The 19,729-nt window shown below is 46.1% G+C and overlaps 1 protein-coding gene across 1 annotated transcript in view; it reads left to right on the top strand.

The window, feature by feature from the left end:
* Positions 1-19,729, top strand: part of LOC144823336 (oligoribonuclease, mitochondrial-like) — a 247,683-nt gene that overhangs the window by 20,259 nt on the left and 207,695 nt on the right. Inside the window, exon 3 of the mRNA XM_078681785.1 lies at positions 12,726-12,803. Coding sequence (XP_078537911.1) covers positions 12,726-12,803 — 78 coding nt within the window. The remainder of the gene's footprint in view (positions 1-12,725; positions 12,804-19,729) is intronic.

The following is a 19,729-nucleotide window of genomic DNA, read 5'->3' as shown; positions in this document are numbered from 1 at the left end:
AAATCTAGGCCCCTTTCCGACGCATTATCCTTGGAGCCTCAGTCTGGGTTTGCTCCGTGCCTCCATGAATTTTCTGGAGCGATTCCCCACCCAGCTGAAGGAGTTTTATGAGGCAGTGTACTTCATATTTGGGAGGGCCAACCCCTCTGCCATAGAGCCCACAGGTTTGGCGGGTGCCCCCACTGGATTCCTGCCAGCGGGTACACCCTTAGCGCCAATTGGGCGCTTTGGATCCGTTCCTGAATCCAGATTGGCTCTGGTCGCATGGCCATGACCTTTCCTGAAGCATGTTCCAGTGGGGCTAGTCCCAGTGCTGTCGACGCTGACACCCATCTTAATACCGTACTCTGATTATGGTACTGGATCTGCATCATATGATAACTCCTGTGCCAACCTAAACCCAAACTGCCAAGTCTGAAACAGTGTCTCCCTTGACTGGTAGTCCCTGTGGGGAAAGGTTTGGGATGGATCTGAGGATCCTTATGATAATCAGGACCCCCATGAAATAACTGGTATGAGGAACTGGTGAATGGGAGTTAGTGGCTTAGTCTCTCCTCTTAGTCTGACTACTAAGGAAGGGGCTTCATTTGCCATGGTGATGAGAAGGGCCGCTGAGGTCCTGGGTTTTTTGCTGCCCCTCGGCGGTAAAGGCGATTGCCCCCACAGAACCTCTTCTTACCTTCAATGTAGCCTTCATAGATGTCCTGCTAGGGGCATGTGCTAAGCCTTGCATAGTGGCTCCTGTGCACAGTAGGATTGCATGCCGGTACTGCCCTGCTCCTGGGGACCCAGCTTTCCTCATGCAGCACCCCACCCCAGAGAGCCTGGTCTTTCAGGACTCCACTTCCAAAGTCAATCCTTGCACATTCCCTACCGCTCCACCGGATATGGAATCCAAGAGACTGGACACCTTTTGGTAAGAGGATGTTCTCTTCTGCCAGCCTTGGACTGTGATTAGTGAACACTGCATGCCTCTTGGACCCGGTACACCCACACAGTTTGGCACTCTGTTGAGCAAGTGTAGCCCATGGTCTCAGAGGAGGACCGAGCCATGCTGTCCAAGGCTATCGCAGACGGCAGGGTCAGAGCAAGGCTCATTATATACTGCAGACTGGACGTGACCGACTGGCTAGGACGAGTGATTACTACATCATTGGACCTCCATGGCCTTCCGTAACCAAGCCTGGTTGAGGCAAGCTCGCTTTTCGGGGGATGTCCAGGCATCCATTATGGACATGGTCTTCAATGACACATGCCTTTTTGGGGATAAGGCAGATTCGGCGGTCGAGCTCCTTAAGCAGCGAATTCTCCCAGTCACTGGGCTATCTATGGCCCCATAATTAAACCATTTTGCCTTTTGCCCCTTCCGTGGCTATGTTGGGGGTGATCAACCATGTCCATTCCCGCCTAGCCACGAAGGGCAATAGGCTCCCCTGTCCTTTTGTGGCCACAGACGCGATTCCCACAAGGATCCATGGCAAGAGATTTGCCCAGTCTGCCGTTCCCCTGCAACAGCAGTCTCCACACCCATTTAACATGTTCTCTCACCATCGTGGGCAACCCGCCAGTGGCAAGATCAAGCACCACCTGCAATTCATAACATTTGAGAAATGGGTGCTTCATATTTTCCAGCAGGGTTACACCCTTTTATAAACCGAACTCCTGCCGCTTCCCCCGCCATGCCACCATCAATGGGCCGGCTGACGAAGGACTACCTCTGTTCTCAGTCAGGAAGTGCAGGCTCTTTTTTCCAAAGGAGCCATTGAGAGGGTGCAAACATCAGAAATGAGTTGTCATTGCTAGTCCCGATAATTTCTGGTGCCAAAGAAGAATGGAGGCTTATGCTTTATGCCAGACCTACTACTTCCTGAAGATGAAATTCAAATGCTCACATTAGCTCAGGTACTGTCTGCCCTGGACCCTGGTGACTGGATGGTAGCGTTGGACATAGAGGAAACCTATTTTCATATTCCCTGTCCTGATGGGTCACAGATGCTATCTGTGGCTCATGGTCGAACCAAGCACTTTGTTTGCTGTTCTCCCATTTGGCCTTACCAGTGCACCTCGATGTTCATGAAGGTGATGGCCGTGGTTGCAGATCATCTGCTGAGGGCAGGTGTTCCTGCCTTCCCGTACCTCGGCGACTAGCTGTTAAAGACAGGCCGGGGTTCACTAGCAACGTGCTGAAGTCCCACCTGACTCCCTCTCGGATTTACCCTTTCATCAGAGCAATTCTGGACATGATGCAGCTTCGGGCCTATCCTCCAGGATGGCGAGCCCAGGATATTCAGGCTTTGATTCTAGTGTTTCGGCCTTTATCTTGGATTTTGGTGAGACTGACTCCAAGGCTACTTGGCCTCATGCTCTCCTGCATCCTGCTGGTAACACATGCCCTCTGGCCTATGTGGGTTCTGCAATGGGATATGAAGTCCCAATGGGCGGAGCATCAGGAGAACCTCTCCAACCTGTTCCAGATATTGGAGAGTACTCCGAAGGACCTGCAGTGGTAGATCACGAACCACGATTGGGTTAGCGGCAGACCCCTTCCTCACCCAAAGTTAACAGTGGTGACAGATGTAACCCTTCTGTGTGGGAGTGGCCATCAGGGAGAGGTACAGATCAGAGGCCTCTCGTCTTTGGTGGACTCTCAGCTCCACATAAACTTGCTGGAGCCCAGAGTGATTAACTCTGCATTAAAAGCCTTTCTACCTCTGGGAGACAAGGCGGGGAAAATGTTAGCCTGGCTAGATAGAAAGGAGAAAGCGGGTAGGGTAATTGCGCAACTGCGTACCCCTGATGGCTCCCTAGTGACGGCCCCCAAGGATATCGTAGACACACTGGCTGACCAATTTGAGGGGGGTATGCCTCCTACACTATGTTCACAATTGGGGAAACATGTGGATATATCAAGGATCTTGCTATGCCACAGCTTACACCGGAGGCGGCGCTACTTCTAGAAGCTGACCTCTCAGTTGAGGAAGTGCAGATGGCCATAGGCTCCCTAGCGTCCGGCAAGGTGGTGGGCCCAAACGGCTTCCCAATCGAACTATTTAAGCGCACCGCGCAGGTGACGGCACCCTTCCTTCTGAGGATGTTTCAAGACAGTCTTCAGGTAGGTGAGCTGCCGCGTGACCAACGGCTGGCCACGATTGTTGCGATCCATAAACCAGGCAAAACACCGACGGATTGTAGCTCCTACCGCCTGATTTAGTTAATCAATGCTGAGCCAAAGATACTAGCCAAACTACTGGCGATGCGGCTGACCCCCCATCTTACGTCCCTGATAGGTCCCGATCAGTCAGGATTCATGCCTCACCGCAGTACGGCACTTAATTTACGACGGCTCCACGCAGTATTGACTAGGCGATCGTATATTCAAGAACCTGCGGTTATCCTTTCCCTTGACGCCAGTATGGCGTTCGACGCGGTGGAGTGGCCGTACCTGTTTGCTGCGCTACAGCATTTGGGATTCGGCCCCAAATTTCGTGCCTGGATCCGCTTGCTCTACAACAACCCAATGGCGCATGTAGTGGCCAATGGGCACATTTCCAGAGAATTCCCGTTAGCGCGAATTACACGACAGGGGTGCCCGTTATCCCCCCTGTTGTTCGTACTATTATTAGAACCGCTTGCAGCGTGGCTTCGATGGGAACCCTCTATCAGAGGGCTCCAATGGACCGATACCTGGGAGGATCGCATATCTCTGTATGCGGATAACGTACTTTTATACCTAACCTCCTAGAGAAAATCCATCCTGGAGCTACTGAATGTTTGCGAGAAATTCGGTAGGGTATCCAGTTACAGGTTAAACTGGTCCAAGTCGGTTCTGTACGTACTGGTTGGTCCGCTGCCGCTGCTGCCTGCGGACTGTCCACTGCGAGTCACTGATGAAGCCTTTAAGTATCTGGGCATTTATTCAACATCTGACTTTACTGAGTTCTATACGAAAAATGTAAAGCTCCAACTAGACCGATTTAAACGCGATGTGGTGGTGTGGCATAATCTCCCCCTTACACTGTTGGGAAAGGCGTCGCTATACAAAATGATGGCGCTTCCACACTTTCTCTATTTTCTCAAACACACCATTCTTAGTCCCGCAAGCCTCTTTCAGGGCCATAGCGGCAGAGGTCACCAGTTTATTATGGGGAAATAAGCCAGCACAGATCGCACAGGACAAGCTAGTAAGTAGTTGGTACGATGGAAGGATAGCACTTCCGAACGTGCAACTGTACTACTGGGCGGCGCGCCTTAAGATAATAAATCATTGGTTGCATGCCCCACAAGACGAGCCGGCGTACCATGCAGACAGGCAGAATTTGGAAGAGAAAGGACTGATGGCGAATCTCTACAGACGCCGTAAGCCCCCGGGATTGATTGGCCCTACCGCACACACAATACATATTTGGTACCAGGCGCATACTCGGTTGCAGTGTGCGGGGATAATCACGCAAATGACACCACTGTGGGATTCTCAACAACTAGGTTTCCTCCGCAGGAGTAAAGGGTTCCAAAATTGGGACAATATTGGTCTATCAGTGGTTGGAGATCTTTGGAAAAAGGGGGCGGTGGTCGATTTCGTACATTTACAAACACAGTACGGCATGGCGCACACGGAGAAATTTAGATATTTACAAATCCGACATGCGCTCCGAACAGTCATACCACCGGGCACTTCACTACAGGAAGCCACCCCATTGGAAGATAGACTTCTGACGGAACACATGACGAATAGGGCGACGTCCTTGACGTACTGTAAGCTGGTCAACAACTTGCCGGACCCAACTTCCAAGCTGAGACAGACCTGGTCCCGAGACGTAGGCGACTTTGATGAATCAGAGTGGCAGGAAGCATTGTCCTCGCCCTGTGAAACGGCGATACCGTCCAGGCTCCGACTGGTCCTACTCAAGGTGCTGCACCGCACTTATTACACTAGGACAACGCTTCATGTAATGGGAGCGGCAACGCACAAATACTGTCTGCGCAGTTGTGCGGGGAGGGCACATTTTACCACACCATTTGGGACTGCCCCCGCATTGCGGCATACTGGGTCAAAATGATGCGCACTATTTCCCAGGCACTAGAAATCTCGGTCCCACCTGAGCCGAGGCGCTGCCTACTAAATGTGTGGGAGCCGAATGACCTCAATCATCAGGAACAGGACTGGGCTATGCTTGATATGATGATGGCGAAACGGAATATTGCTATGTTGTGGGGGTCGGGAACGTTGCCTACGCTTAAAAAATGGTGTAAAGATATGGACGGGGCGATGGTGGCGGAAAAAACGGTCTTTATTCATCGCGGGTGCCCTCGGAAATGGGGAAAAGTGTGGAGGGCTTGGAATAAGTTTAGGGGATACATCTGTGATCCGCCAGAAATTGTTGCAGAAAATGTTACCTTGTAATGGGGCACTTGTGTTGCGGGTGGCGGGGGTAAGGGGTTGTATGCAGAGTTCTGATTCTATGATATGTGAATATGCAGATTTGCTTTGCTGTTTTATGGTTTTTATATTAATGCAACAAAGACGGCTAATGATATGTGTACGTTTGCCCTGACTTATACTTTAATAAAAATAATTTACAAATAAAAAAGGCTTTCTACCTTCCGTTAAGAGGAGGATGGTTCAGGTGATCATGGACAACACAGACAATGATGCTGCGACAAACCGGGCAGAGCGGGGTAGCGGACCATGTGCCAAGAGGCCTTGCGTCTCTGAACATGGCTGACACTTCACAATATTTTCCTGGTTGTAATACACTTGTCGTGATCCCTGAACGCTAGAGTGGAGTAACTCGGCTGTCGATGCCTCTTGGAACATGATTTGTATCTCCATCCAGAGGTGTTGCAAGGTCTCTTTTGCAATTGGGGAGAACCTTGGTTAGATCTATTCGCTGCTGCCGACGTCGGTCAATGTCAGAACTTCTGCACACTTCCAGGGCGGCTCTCGCTCGATGTGCATTTGGTCTTGAGTGGATTTCAGGCCTCCTGTACGCCTTCAAACTGTTCCCATTTCTGCCCATAGTACACAAGAAGATCGGGAACGACTGGGCCCAAGTCCTTCTTGTTTCTCTGGGTTGTGACGGAGAGTGTGGTATCCCAAACTTTTGAGGAGGAGGGTCCCCGTTCCCTGTTGAGGGCCTCCTGCCTTAGTAACAGGGCAGGGTTGTGTACCTGAACCTGCGTATGCTCCACCTTCTCATTCATGGAAATTGAGCAGTGACATTTTGACAGTCTTCGATATTCACCTGAAGTCTGTGATATCATATGGGCAGCCTGGCATCCGTCAACAAAAAATGTATACCCCTGCCTTTGGGACAAGTTTGTGGCTTGGTGCACTGTAAGACAGTGATCCTCTTTCTGCACCTTTGTCCAACATATTGTTTTTTGTTCTTTCTTTAGCAGGGCTTTGCTTTAGGATAAGTTTAAGGCTATCGTTTAGCCATATCGGCTTTCTTACGGTTTGCTAGATCTGCCCTTCGAGCTCAAGTCACCTATTGTGAATCATTTCCTGAAAGGACTCGACATGTTCCCTTCAAAACCTCTCATGATACCATAAATAGAACCTTAATTTGGCCTTAACATTATCTTATATGCTTGCCGTCGTGCCTGTGCACAGTGGTCCTCTACGTCTCTTAACCATCAAAACCACTTCTTAGTAGCCACTACAGTGGCCAGGAGGGTTAGAGAGCTCCAAGTGCACTTGCGCAACCTCCGTACACCAATTTTTTTCCCAAACAAATTGGCTCTTCGAACCCATGCCTCTTTTTAGGTCTTACCTGACCCAGCGCTTGCTTGCGCCGTCCTGGCGAGACTTTAAGTAAGGGCTTCAAAAAATGCTACAGCCGGCTACAGCTTGCAGTGCAGGTGCGCGGGCGCACGCTTGAGCAGAGGCGCCATATGGCGTGATTACTGCTGCGCGCACCACTCGCGTGCTTCCCCCCGCAATCACTTTTGCAAATTCAGGTATTGTGTTACTAATGAATGCCCCCTGATTCAAGTGTGCATCTGGCCGCAGAGCAGTGTTATTGTTGAAACTGCTTGAATAAGAGCTTCAGATAGATTTTTTTTTAATCGTATATAACTGTGAAGAGTAGGCACCCCCCGCCTAAACCCTTCTGCATGTCGCAGGGAGTTAGGGGTGACATGGAATGGGACGTGGTTGAGGGGATCGGTCAGCCCTTAGGAGGGCGCCACGCGCATGTCAGACATCCTAACACGAACTGCACTGGAAACAAGGTTTCAGCTTCTCAACCAAACAGATCGCGCGCGCTCTCCAGTGTTTATTAAAAGAATGCTTTACAAAGTGGTGTATTTATTAAAATCCCTTATCATAGTTTCGGAATGTATGTGTTTGTATAAAAGTACAGGACACTTTCATAAAACTAAGTCAAGCATCCTTAATCTCTTCCACATCCTGGTCCCCTTTTTGTAAATATCCCCTTGCACCTTTAGCACAAGAGAAAGAACCGCCATATTCTGAGTTTAGCACTGGCTAAATGCAATTCTATATGATGTTAAATGACACCTCTTCAAAATAAATAAAATACCAAACTCCATCTGTTAATCACCGTATGATAAGGAGATTAGAATTGTTGCTACAAAGTGTAACATTACCATTTCGCTCCTCCAAAGCTGTCAACCTGTCCACAGTGTTACTAGTTGTAATGTTTTCTTGTGACGTGTAATATTCTGCTAAAGCTTAAAAAGTGCAAAACATACACCAAAACGGTGTCCGCACATACTGCGTCAAAGGCCCAACTTTATTTTTTTTTTTTACAGTAGGCATCATTATTTAGCTGGTCGTGGATAACCTGCAAACTCCCAGTCCTGGCATCAAATCAAAACTATGCATTGACTAACTCAATAATTAATTCCCAATGCCCTGCAAGTTTTTCTTTTTGAATATTCATGACGTCAAACTGAAATCTGCCAAACTGCTGACATTAAAACGTATTAGTGCTGAAGGGAGGGGTCAGAATAAGGCCGGAGTTTTGCCACAAAGGACAGGTTGCATGACGCGTGCACCAGTGCCTGGCCCGTTTTGGAAGTGCAAAACTTTCCTTTCAGTCAGTACATATGTTGTTCTTGCACTGTTTGATCAGTGCAAACAAATATCTGTTCGGACAGTGCAAATGTCTGCTCAAAGGTGTCTGGTCACCAGAGGAAAGCTGCTTAGTCACGGGTTATACTCTTGTCATCAAGACTGAGATAGTAAGGAATCTGTAATCGAGAGTTTTAATACCTATTATTAAGGAACTTGGAATTTGTATTGAAATAACACCGGGATAAATCGCCAGCTCTATCCCGTTTCTTACTTCTCTGATGTAGGCTATGATATTCACTCTGACAACTGTATTAATGGTGCTTTTCACTTTTGTGCACCTCCAAGGAGCAGTCTTAACCATGGGCAGTTGCCCGGGTTACGCATGAGCATAGGGACCCCCTACAGACCAGAATTAAACACACATTTTCCGTTAATCATTTTTATACTTGTGAGTGGTTGTGTAGGCAGGCCCTGGTGCACTGCTTTGCCCAGGGGCCTATGATGCTGTTAAGACGCCCCTGCCAAGGAGAACAGCCATCACGAGACCTCACTGCAGTTCTAGCCCCTGCAGTGTGTAGAGGGGCCGTAAATACCTGGATGTTGACTGGCTTAGGATGCAGATTGACATTTCCACCCTGGAAGCACGATTACTCATACATGTTTTCAGTATGGAAATGATACCACAAAAGGTTTGTGAACATTGACAAACTTCTGCGTCATAGGTGTTCAATACTTTTCCCACTTCTGCTTTCCCACTTATAACGCTGAACCCACTCAATTAGAAAATCTGCCTTACTGGGGACAAATTGGTGGCTTTATGCACCAAGTACTTTTGAAGTCCCCATCACTGGAATTCACAAAATCACAGGGTTTTCAACCTCAAAATTTATTTTTGGTAGTATTGAATCCATTTTTTGAGTCAAAAGCATTACTGATGTGAAAAATGGGTTTTAGCATTTTAGCCATTGAGGCGATACCTCCTAATTGTGATGTCTATAGTATGTATCAATGGTTTGTGACCACCATTTAGTTGTATCCCATTGGACAGTTTCCAACTCCAAAAAGGAGGTAATCACTAATTCGCAAAAAGGAAGCTGTCCTCTCTGGACAACTTCCCCTTGGGGTATCGTGTGGGGTGACCACAAGCGGAGAGCAGGCAGCAGTCCAAGGGACCATTACCTTCTCCCCTGATAACTTCCCGAGTTAGATGTTTTTTTGAAGAAGTAACAGTTTCTTTTAGTGAACAGAGGCTTCTTTGACAAAATATCCGGTTTGGGTATGCAAACACTGAACAAACATTGCTGTTCCGTGCAGGCCAACAACCCTGTGTTTGCTGCCAACCCCAAGGGGCCATAAACAACGACCTGCCTCATAAATATTCATTGGGCAGGTCATTTTGAAACATTCTCTACCACAATATTTTGCAAGTGGTGCATTTGCCACACTGCAAAACTAACAAGCATTTGCAATGCAATAGGTCTTGCATTTGCAAGAGTTTGAGCTATTGGCATTTGAAATGACAATGCCTTTTATGCGTTTTGAAAACCTGCAAGCGGTGCGCAAACATGCACTTTGTACTTGTAGTCCTTGCTTACGTCTATTAAGTACAAAGTGCATGTTTACAGGTTTTCAAAACACATAAATAAAAGCCATTGTCATTTACAATGCCATTAGCTCAAACTCTCGCAAATGCGAGACCTATTGCATTGCAAATGCTTGTTCGACCGAAGGTAGTGGCACGTTTCCATGTTGGCCAAAGCATCAAACTGCCAACCTTTTTGCTTTGTCCGAACTTACCAGAAAAAGACCCCCCCATTGCATGAATACAAAAAGAGTACTGTTGTTCTAAATCGATCGTACCAGATAACACCAAGTGCACGACTTGGAAACATGCCGAACTGAACGCCCTCCTGAAGAAACCCACCGCGGAACCCATGGACCTCAAGAACTTCCGCCCCATCTCGCTCCTCCCCTTTCCAGCCAAAGTCATCGACAAGACCGTCAACAGACAACTCTCCGCCTTCCTCGAGACCAACGGATCCCTCGACCCCTCACAGTCCGGGTTCTGAGCAAACCACAGCACCGAGACCCCCCTCATCGCAGCCACCGACGACATCAGGTCCATGCTCGACAACGGAGAAACTGCTGCCCTCATCCTCCTGGACCTCTCAGCAGCCTTCGACACTGTATGCCACCGCACCCTGATACAGTGCCTCAGCAATACCGGAATCCAAGGAGCAGCCCTGAAGTGGATCATCTCGTTCCTCGACAGAAGAACCCAGAGAGTCCGCCTCCCCCCGTTCCGATCCTCGGCCACCGAAGTCATCTGCGGCGTTCTGCAAGGATCCTCACTCAGCCCCACCCTCTTCAACGTCTACATGAGCCCTCTCGCAGCCATCGCACGCCAACACAACCTCAACATCATCTCCTACGCCGACGACACCCAGCTGATCCTCTCCCTCACCAACGACACCGCCAAAGCCAACCTCCAGGAAGGAATGAAAGACGTCGCGGAATGGATGAAGCTCAGCCGTCTGAAACTGAACTCAAACAAGACAGAAGTCCTCATCCTCGGACCATCTCCCTCCGCCTGGGACGACTCCTGGTGGCCCCCTGCCCTGGGCACCGCACCGAAGCCAACGGACCACGCACGCAACCTGGGCTTCATCCTGGACTCCTCCCTCACGATGACCAAGCAAGTCAACGCCGTCTCGTCATCCTGCTTCAACACCCTGCGCATGCTCCGAAAGATCTTCCGATGGATCCCCACCGAAACCAGGAAGACGGTCACCCAGGCCCTCGTCACCAGCCGCCTGGACTACGGGAACACCCTCTACGCTGGAACCACAGCCAAACTCCAGAAAAGACTCCAGCGCATTCAGAACGCCTCGGCACGAGTCATCCTGGACGTCCCTCGCCGCAGCCACATCTCGGCCCACCTGAGGGATCTGCACTGGCTCCCCGTCAACAAGAGGATCACGTTCAGACTCCTCACCCACGCACACAAGGCTCTCCACGACACTCGCCCGAAGTACCTCAACAGCCGACTCACATTCTACACACCCACCCGCCAGCTCCGCTCCGCCAGCCTCGCCCTCGCCTCCGTCCCACGAATCCGCAAATCCACTGTCGGAGGAAGATCCTTCTCCTACCTGGCAGCCAAGACATGGAACTCCCTCCCCACTCACGTACGGCTGACCCTGGATCATCTCTCCTTCAGGAAACAACTCAAGACCTGGCTGTTCGAGCAGTAGCATTCCCCCCCCCCCCCTCTCAGCGCCTTGAGACCCTAACGAGTGAGTAGCACGCTATACAAATTCTATTGATTGATTGATTGATCATCTCTTCATTGGATTTGCTGGAGCAAAAAAAGGGCAAAGTTGTGCTGAAACTGACCATCTCCAGTTGGATTGTGCTCTACTTTAAGTTCTAATACACATTGGCCAAGAAACAACTCCATAGGACCTGCGGGCTCATTCCACTATAGCCAAGGCTACAACCTCTGTGTTTGCTTGAGGAGTTCCTATCCTGGACATCTGTCAGCTGCTATGTGGGCATTTCTGCACACGTTTACCAAGAACTACTGCCTGGAGAGTCAGGTTGTCACTACAAGTACTTTGCCTGTTCAGACCTCCAAGACTGCCTGCTCTGCAACTTTTCGCAGACCCACGTCAGAAGAGGTATTACTTGGGTATTTATTCTAAGGTAAGGAATCTGTGGCCAGAAGTCTCTATCAGATCAACAATTTACTTACTTTAGGTAACACCTTAACTGGTAGAGACTATATTGTACTGCAGATTCCTTACCGACCCTTCCCTCCTCTCTTGTTCTGCAAATGTTTTGTTTTGTGTGCGTAGAAGGCCCTTTTAATTCCTTAACCGCTTCAGCGCGGCGCGAATTTTCGCGCTGTGCTGAGCGTTCTAAGAAACGGGTGTGGTCGTGACGGAACGGTTCCGTCATGAGCACAGCTCAACCGTCGCTCATGACGGAACCGTTCCGTCATGAGCATCGAAGGGGTTAATGGCGGCACACTGGTCCATCAGCATTCTGCCGTGGCTTTGTGCTTCTGGCAAGAAATGTCATAAGAAACTGATGTCAGCGAGCTGGCGTGGGGCCTATATAGGCACCACGCAATTCAGTTGCAGCCGCCATGGAGCCAATCGAGGCCACCCAACCAGCGCACCGAGGTACTGCCCCAGAGCTTCCAGATCCGGTATGACGCCTGGGAATATTCTACCATTAAGAACCTATAGCTAGTCTCACCAAATAAGGCATAACCAAAGGTAGGTGACTTGTTAGTTAAACACATTTATGTAAGGTAGAACATTTAAAGCAGAGATTAGGAGCCAGGAAACACTTGTACAAATATTACAAGTTTTGTCTATAGAATTCAGTATTGATAATGTATCTGTTCTGCATTTGTACCTGATGCAATAAAGGACAACAGGGCTGATCTCCTCGGCCTAATCCACCCATTAGAGAGACAACATATTTTAGATAGATTCCCGTTGGCCCATAGTGATCTCTGACCTTGAGGTTTGATTTAATCCATTGCTTGTTAACGTTCAATAATTGTCTCTGCAAAGTGTAAGAAATTACTGCTTAACTTATATGAGTAACATTCTTTTGCTGGATAGATTTTTGTTTGTCAGTTTGTTTACTTTGAGTTGTGTTTGCTTTGAAGGGCCCAAACCTGATCATTAAGCAGCCTGATGAGCTGCTAGACGGTATGTCTGAGTGGTGTAAAGATCATCATGGGAAGGTAACTTCAAAATAATATGGCACTGATATTTTTTTTTAACAATAAGAAAGATTGCCTTTCAATGGATTTCTTTGTTATGTTTGTCCCAATAAAGTTCTGCTGTTTCCGTATTCTGATAACTCCTACTGATATTCACTCACTAAAATTGTTAATCACACCTTTCAAGTTGTCATTTATGTTCTAGAAGGGGCCGCGAATTAAGTAAAAACTTGAAGGAATTTTCATTGTCATGCACCCTAAATTCTCCTGCGAAGAACTAGATTGTGTTTAAGTTTATACAACAGTAACCCATGGCTACTATCTTCCCTACAAGCAGGCCAGAAAAAACTGCAACAGCGAACATCCTTAGAACACCATTAACGGACCACAAGCATGTGACAGAAATGTTGTTTACGCAGCCACTAGAGATAACCTTTCCCTGTATCAAAACGCAGTAAAACAATATAAAGAAATTATTGTACAGCAGTGATAATCCAATAAGGCCCCAGTTGCCGGATGCGACTCTCCTGACCTTTACATGCAGCCCCCTCAACATTAGCAGCACTGAACTGCTATTTACTCGACTGAGCACCAACAAAAAAAGATGTTTAACTTTGAAATAAATGCTTTCCTGTTCATTTACGGTAAAGAAAGGAAATAACTAGGGTGTCCTGCACTGCTTAACTTTAGGAATACTTTAATTTTTAAAGACCTCTTGTAGTAAACCTGTAAAAAAAATGATAAAGTCTCTTAAAAATGAAAAAAAGGGTATTTCATTAACATGCACAACTGTTTTACCTTGGTACATCAGACTGTCGATGCACTGAGACGATTATTTTTTAAAGTGATAGTTTGCAAACATGAATTTAGAATCCTTCAGTTTTTCCCCCCACCTTGATAACAATTCCAATAGTGAACTATGACGCAGTTCAGTTATGTACCCTCTTTTGGTTGCCTGGATTCCTATTACTCATGAACAATATTATAGTTTATTAAATCAAACCTAAAAGAAAGTTTTGTAACGCGCACAGTGTGAATTTATGTATTTCGAGGTCCTCTTATATGTGAATGACTGAAGAAAAAGAGGTTAGGTGAAATAATATTGTCTAGGGTCACATCATTTGGTTAAATTGGGATTAATCCCAGGGTTTCTGGTTTCACATTGTGCAGCTCAGCCACTAGATGTACATGTTTTGTTTCCCCTGCACCCATCTTACAGTAAGCTCCCCCCCCCCCAAAAAACGTGACCATACTGCTTGCATCAATGTGGCCCTTGGTAACATCAAAGACCAAACGTTTTGGTCCCTGGGAAAACGTTTGTGAGTCCCCTTGTTGTACAGTGTAATAGAAAACTGTGTACAAATCTACAACATTCTCGTTAAACCATATATTTGCTCTTATTAATCTTCTTTCTACACCGTTTCCTCCATTTTACGCACTTCCATTGTCCATAACTTACTCCTCCTGCCTGATCAATGACCTTTTAACGGTCTTCCTATTCCACTACCAAAGCTTCACCATCCTAGCCAATCATTCTACTCTTGTACGTAAGACTTAACAACACATCGGACATGGACCCTAGGTCCGTATGGGACGCACTTAAAGCAACAATCAGGGGCACAATATTAGAGATTAAAGGAAAAATTAACAAGAGAGCAAAAGCACAACTAGATCAACTGGAAGAAGAAATAAAGACTAGAAACAGCCCATATCACAGAGCCAAATAACAGTTCCACCTTAGCAATACTCAACAAGAAGAAATAAGAGTATAACAAAATCCTGAGTGGAAGGGCAGGACTGTGGGTAAACAAGTATAAGGCAATCAACCTCTGCGAAGCAAACAAACACGGAAGATTCTAGCCTCTTACCTAAAGCACAAACAAAAGCAACACACCATATCCTCGATCACCGACTCAAAAAACAATACACATGAGGCATAAGGAGATACTAAGAACCTTCAGCGAATGTTATCAGGACCTATACAAAAAAGACCAGTCCCTGGATGGGGAGGGAAGCACAGGATACCTAGAAAGACTAAACCTACCAAAGATAACAGATGAGAAAGCACTCACCTTAGGGCAGGAGATAAGCGCAGCTGAAATTGAGGGGGCAGTGAAGTCTCTTAAAGACAACAATGCCAAAGGCCCAGATGGCTACACGGCCGCATTTTATAAAACATTCCTAGGCCTCTTGAGCCCTACCATGAAGAAAGTGTTCAACCACCATGATAAGGCAGGAGCAGTGACACAGTCCATGTCGGAAGCAAATATAGTAGTCATCCCAAAAGAAGGCAAAAACAAACAACTACCCCAAAATGATAGGCCTATCTCACTATTCAATGTCGATTGTAAAATCTATTCGAAAATACTGGCCTCAAGACTGAACAAGGTACTGCCAAAGTTAATAGGCAATGCACAAGTAGGATTCCTAAAGACGCCCATGTCGCATGACAACACTAGACTCCTGTGACACATACTGGAGCGAGCTGCGGTGACTGATGAGCCACCGGTGGCGATAACATTAGACGCAGAGAAAGCGTTTGATATGGTATCCTGGCACTTCCTGAAGCAGTGCATGCGGACATTCAACCTGGGGGAGGATCACAAATAAAGTAATGACCCTATACAAAAACCCAAGTGCAAGTATAGTAATCAACGGAGCGGTCTCAGAACCCTTCAACCTGCAGCGGGGGACAAGACAGGGCTGTCCGCTGTCACCCTCACTGTTCCTGCTGTCCTCGGTGCCAATGACGAGATGAGGGGTTTTACCATCAATGAGGTGACGGTTAAACTAGCCGCATACGCGAATGACATCCTCATAATCACAGAGAGTCCCCAATCATCTATCAATGCCCTAATGGAGACCATAGGAAAGTATTTCAACCACTCTAGTTACAAGCTAAACAAGGACACATTAGAATGTAAGCCCCTTAACATCCACACCACCAAAGAAACACTAGGGAATTCGGGCCTTGCCTTGCAGACTGGGTTCATTAAATACCTAGGGATACAATTCGGCAGAGATCTCAGGAGCACGCTAGATCAGAATGAGAGTCAATTAGTTGCAAAAATAAAGGGGCTCCTGGAAGCATGGTCACCCAGATACATAACATGGTGGGGGAGGATTGAGACAAAGATGATGAGCACACCAATGGTCAACTACTTAGCGAACATGCTTCCCCTAACACTAACGGACGATTTCCACCAGAAGATAGACAAGCTGATCAACAAGTTCTTATGGAGGGATAAGAGAGCGAGAATAAGCCTTAAGCTAAGGCTACATAAGAAGCTGGGAGTGCTTAACCTGGCAGACTTCAAAACGTTCCAAACTGCCTTCCTGGCAAAACAAGGGGCATACTGGGATCTCCCTGAACAAGACTATACGCAAGTCTGGCTCAAGATTGAGAGGAGCTTACTAGATAACCTTGAGCCCATAACCCTCCTCACAGCCAACAAACGCACACAATCGACAAACCCAATACTCAAAAACACACCTAATGCCCTGCTCAAGGTAGACCAGAAAATGGACATCAGCATAAAAAACACACGACGGGAATCACTATGGGGGAACAGGAAGATAAAGTACAGGGGGAAACCATTATGCATAGAGATATGGAAATGAATGGGCCTCTCCTACCCAAGCCAGCTAGATGAGGAAGATAACCCATCCACCTTTAACATGCTAAGAGCAAAGCTTAACCTCCCTGACCTAGAATTTTATAACTTCCTTAAGATTCGAACAGCCCTGTCGAAAGCGAAACTCAATAAGCACAAACCCTCAATCATCCAGTACATGACTAACAAAAACAGAACAGGACACCAGGTGTCACACCTATACTGTCTACTACGACCCAGCTCCACAAAGCTAAATAACAAAGCAACCACATACTGGGAGAAAGAACTAGGGGTCACACTCAGCGAGAAAGAACTACACCTTTTATGGCCTTCCCCCACACAAAACAAAATCTCCCCAGTGCTAGCACAGGCAAAATTCTGGCAACTACACAAGATCTATTGGACACCAGCTCGTCTGGCGACTTTAGGGCTCAGAGAAAACGACCTTTGCTGGAATTGTGACCAGGGGAAGGGCGACCTTGCACACCTAACATACCACTGTTCCAAGGTCAGAAAATACTGGGATAAGATCTTCACCTTCGTAAACAAAACACTAGGATGTACACTCGAACCAGAATTCTCCTCTCTCACAACTGCATTTCTAACTACAGAGCTAGACTCACAACAAGGCAGAGACCTATTGGACCTGCTATTGACAGCAGCGGTTAAAATAGTTCTCACCAAATGGAAAGACACCTCTAAGGCAATCTTCAATGGCTGGCTCAACTGGGTGACTTACTTGAGGGGGGCTGACACAATCGCCCTCCAGCACTCACTGTGGAAACAACCACGCAGGGGCATGTGGGAGGCCCTGGACAAATACCTGGATGCATATGACCGCCTTAAACTATACCAACACAAAGCAACCAGCCTGAGCAGAGCATAACCCCACCCAGGGGCCAAGTCAGTTGCAAGAAATATCAAACTTCTTGTATTCTTCTTCTCCTTTTTTCTTTCTTTCCTTTTCACACCTCCCCCTACCCACTAAGGGGGCAATTGGATAAAGGGGTCAGCCTAGCACGAAAAATATGTAATGTTAGCCACCAAACCAGCGACCTTTAGCTGGAAACCCTGTAACGAGAATTCTACAATGACTGTATGTTTTATGTGTATGTAAAAACAATAAAAACATGTTGAAATCAAAACAAAAAAAAAAGTCTATTAAATCTGTCCACACCCAGTGGGAAGATACAGTGAAGTAGTTACATGCTCCGTTTCCATCCTGAGGAGATAGTCTTTCATCTGAGTAAATAGTCTTTCATCTGGTCTGATTTAATTTGTTTGCATATCACGTATTAATACAACCTATGTTCTCCATTACAAAGGCTTTGCTCCAAAGCTTATAACTGCATTAATGTCTGTCTTCTCAATTTCATTAAAATTGCCCACCAGGAAAATACATCTAACAATACCTTTTATATAGCTTTTATTACCACTGGTTGACATGATGGGGCCTGAAATGTCATCAGCAACATTTCCTCACACAATTTGTTGACACAATACCTGACAAAATTATGGTCTTAAAGCTTTTTGAGATCTCTCATTTCCTGCATTCTTTCATATTTCTTGCAGCATTAAGACCTATCCCCGGCCCCCTTATAAATCCCTTGCTCTGTCTTTTCGCATCCGTGTTTCCAGTGCAATCTTCATGACCCGTTCTGTCCTTAAAATATGTGGTGGGATAATATTTTCTTTCCCCCTAGCAAATGTTCAATGTTCTGCTGATTTAGCCACCAACATGTCAGATTAGCCATTCTAACCTAACCACTCTTCACAATTTGTTTTTTTATGAGGAATAAACCATCTTTTTTTATAGCTCTTGTTCCATTACCTTTTTGAAAGCATCTTCTACGTTACCACTAACCAGTGTCATACTGTAATCTTCCCATGCATCCTGCTCTTCAAAGGAAATGGGTAATTTTGACAAAAAACAGGCAATTTTTTTTACCCCTTGAACATATGCCACTTGACACTTTCTTTCTTGGAACCTCTTTGACAATATAACTGTCCTAGCTGAAGCACCTAATATTCCATCTGTGGTAAATAGTTTAGGTAAACATCAGTGTTCACTTCTAAATATGAATTCCTTTCTACAAATGAACTCCATATAATGTTTGATGTCCCGTACACGTTGAAAGGCCTCCGGGTCAGTCGCAGAATAATTTTCCCCTGCAGATGTCCATGATCAGGACTTGAAATCAGTTATTTTCTCTTTATTTATTTTTTTATTTATTGGTTGTATTTTTATTCTCCTTGATCACTTTAGACAATACTGCTCCAATCCCCTTACCACTAGTATCTGTGTTTACTATACATTCTATTTGTAGGTTAAACTCTTTTAAAGGCAGGGTCAACTACATTTTTCTGTAAACTTATCAACATTCTTGTAGTATACACAAGACCTCAAAACTATTTCCATTCATTCTTAATTCACTTAATTAAAGCTTCTTTAATCTTTTTATGAATAGGTTCACTAGGCATCCTGGATTTTCATGAAGAGTCTTGGTTTCTCACCAAGTACCCCTGAAAAATTTAGTAAGATTGCGATGAAATCCTTAGTCTCTGTGAATCTTTGGAGCAGCTTTTTCCTTAATTCCTATGTGATACATGAAGCATTTTTATTTTCCAATCTTCCTAGTAAATCTTATGGAAAATATATTTAACACCCCACTTCCAATCTGATTATTCTCATCAACCACAAAAACCTTTTCTTTATTTCTGTGATCTATATCCATTTGTAGGTTTCCTTGATATTTCTAATCTAGTATGAAGTTAATGTTGGGTTTTGTTTTTTTGGCTACAAACAAATCCCCTGTCGTATTTCTCTTCTTGAATCTGAATAGGTGTATCATATCAGTGGATCCCCGCTCCACCACCTTGTTCCTTCGGATGTCGGCTATCTGTGTTAACATCTGAAGGAATGAGTGTCCCCATATGCATACAACTATTATAGTGTAAGAAGACCAGGCATCCCCCACAATGTCTGTATAAATTCCTTCTGTTGTGGTAGAAAATAGAGGTTTGCTACTTTCTTATTTCCCCCTCAGCATTGAGTACAATACTGTTCTTTGTTTTAGACTGTCCTGTCACTTCCTCCACTATATGTGCCTAATTTTGACACATTTTTCGCTAGCGGTGTTCTTCCTGGCAAACCCTTGTAAAATATGTGGTACCACATTTGAACAATGTTTTCCTAAAAACAGGAGATGTCTTGCTGTGAGCAGCATGAATCCTGATGTTCACAAACCTATAGAATGTGTTGTCTTCCTTATCCTTCCTTTGTTACGATTCCCTCTTTCCTTTAACTTCAGTTGTCAGAGAATGATAATGTTG

Source organism: Lissotriton helveticus, chromosome 3_1 (genome assembly GCF_964261635.1).
Source record: "Lissotriton helveticus chromosome 3_1, aLisHel1.1, whole genome shotgun sequence".
Classification (NCBI taxonomy): domain Eukaryota; kingdom Metazoa; phylum Chordata; class Amphibia; order Caudata; family Salamandridae; genus Lissotriton; species Lissotriton helveticus.
Note: the sequence above shows the minus strand (reverse complement) of the source record. Positions and strands in the feature narration are given on the sequence as shown.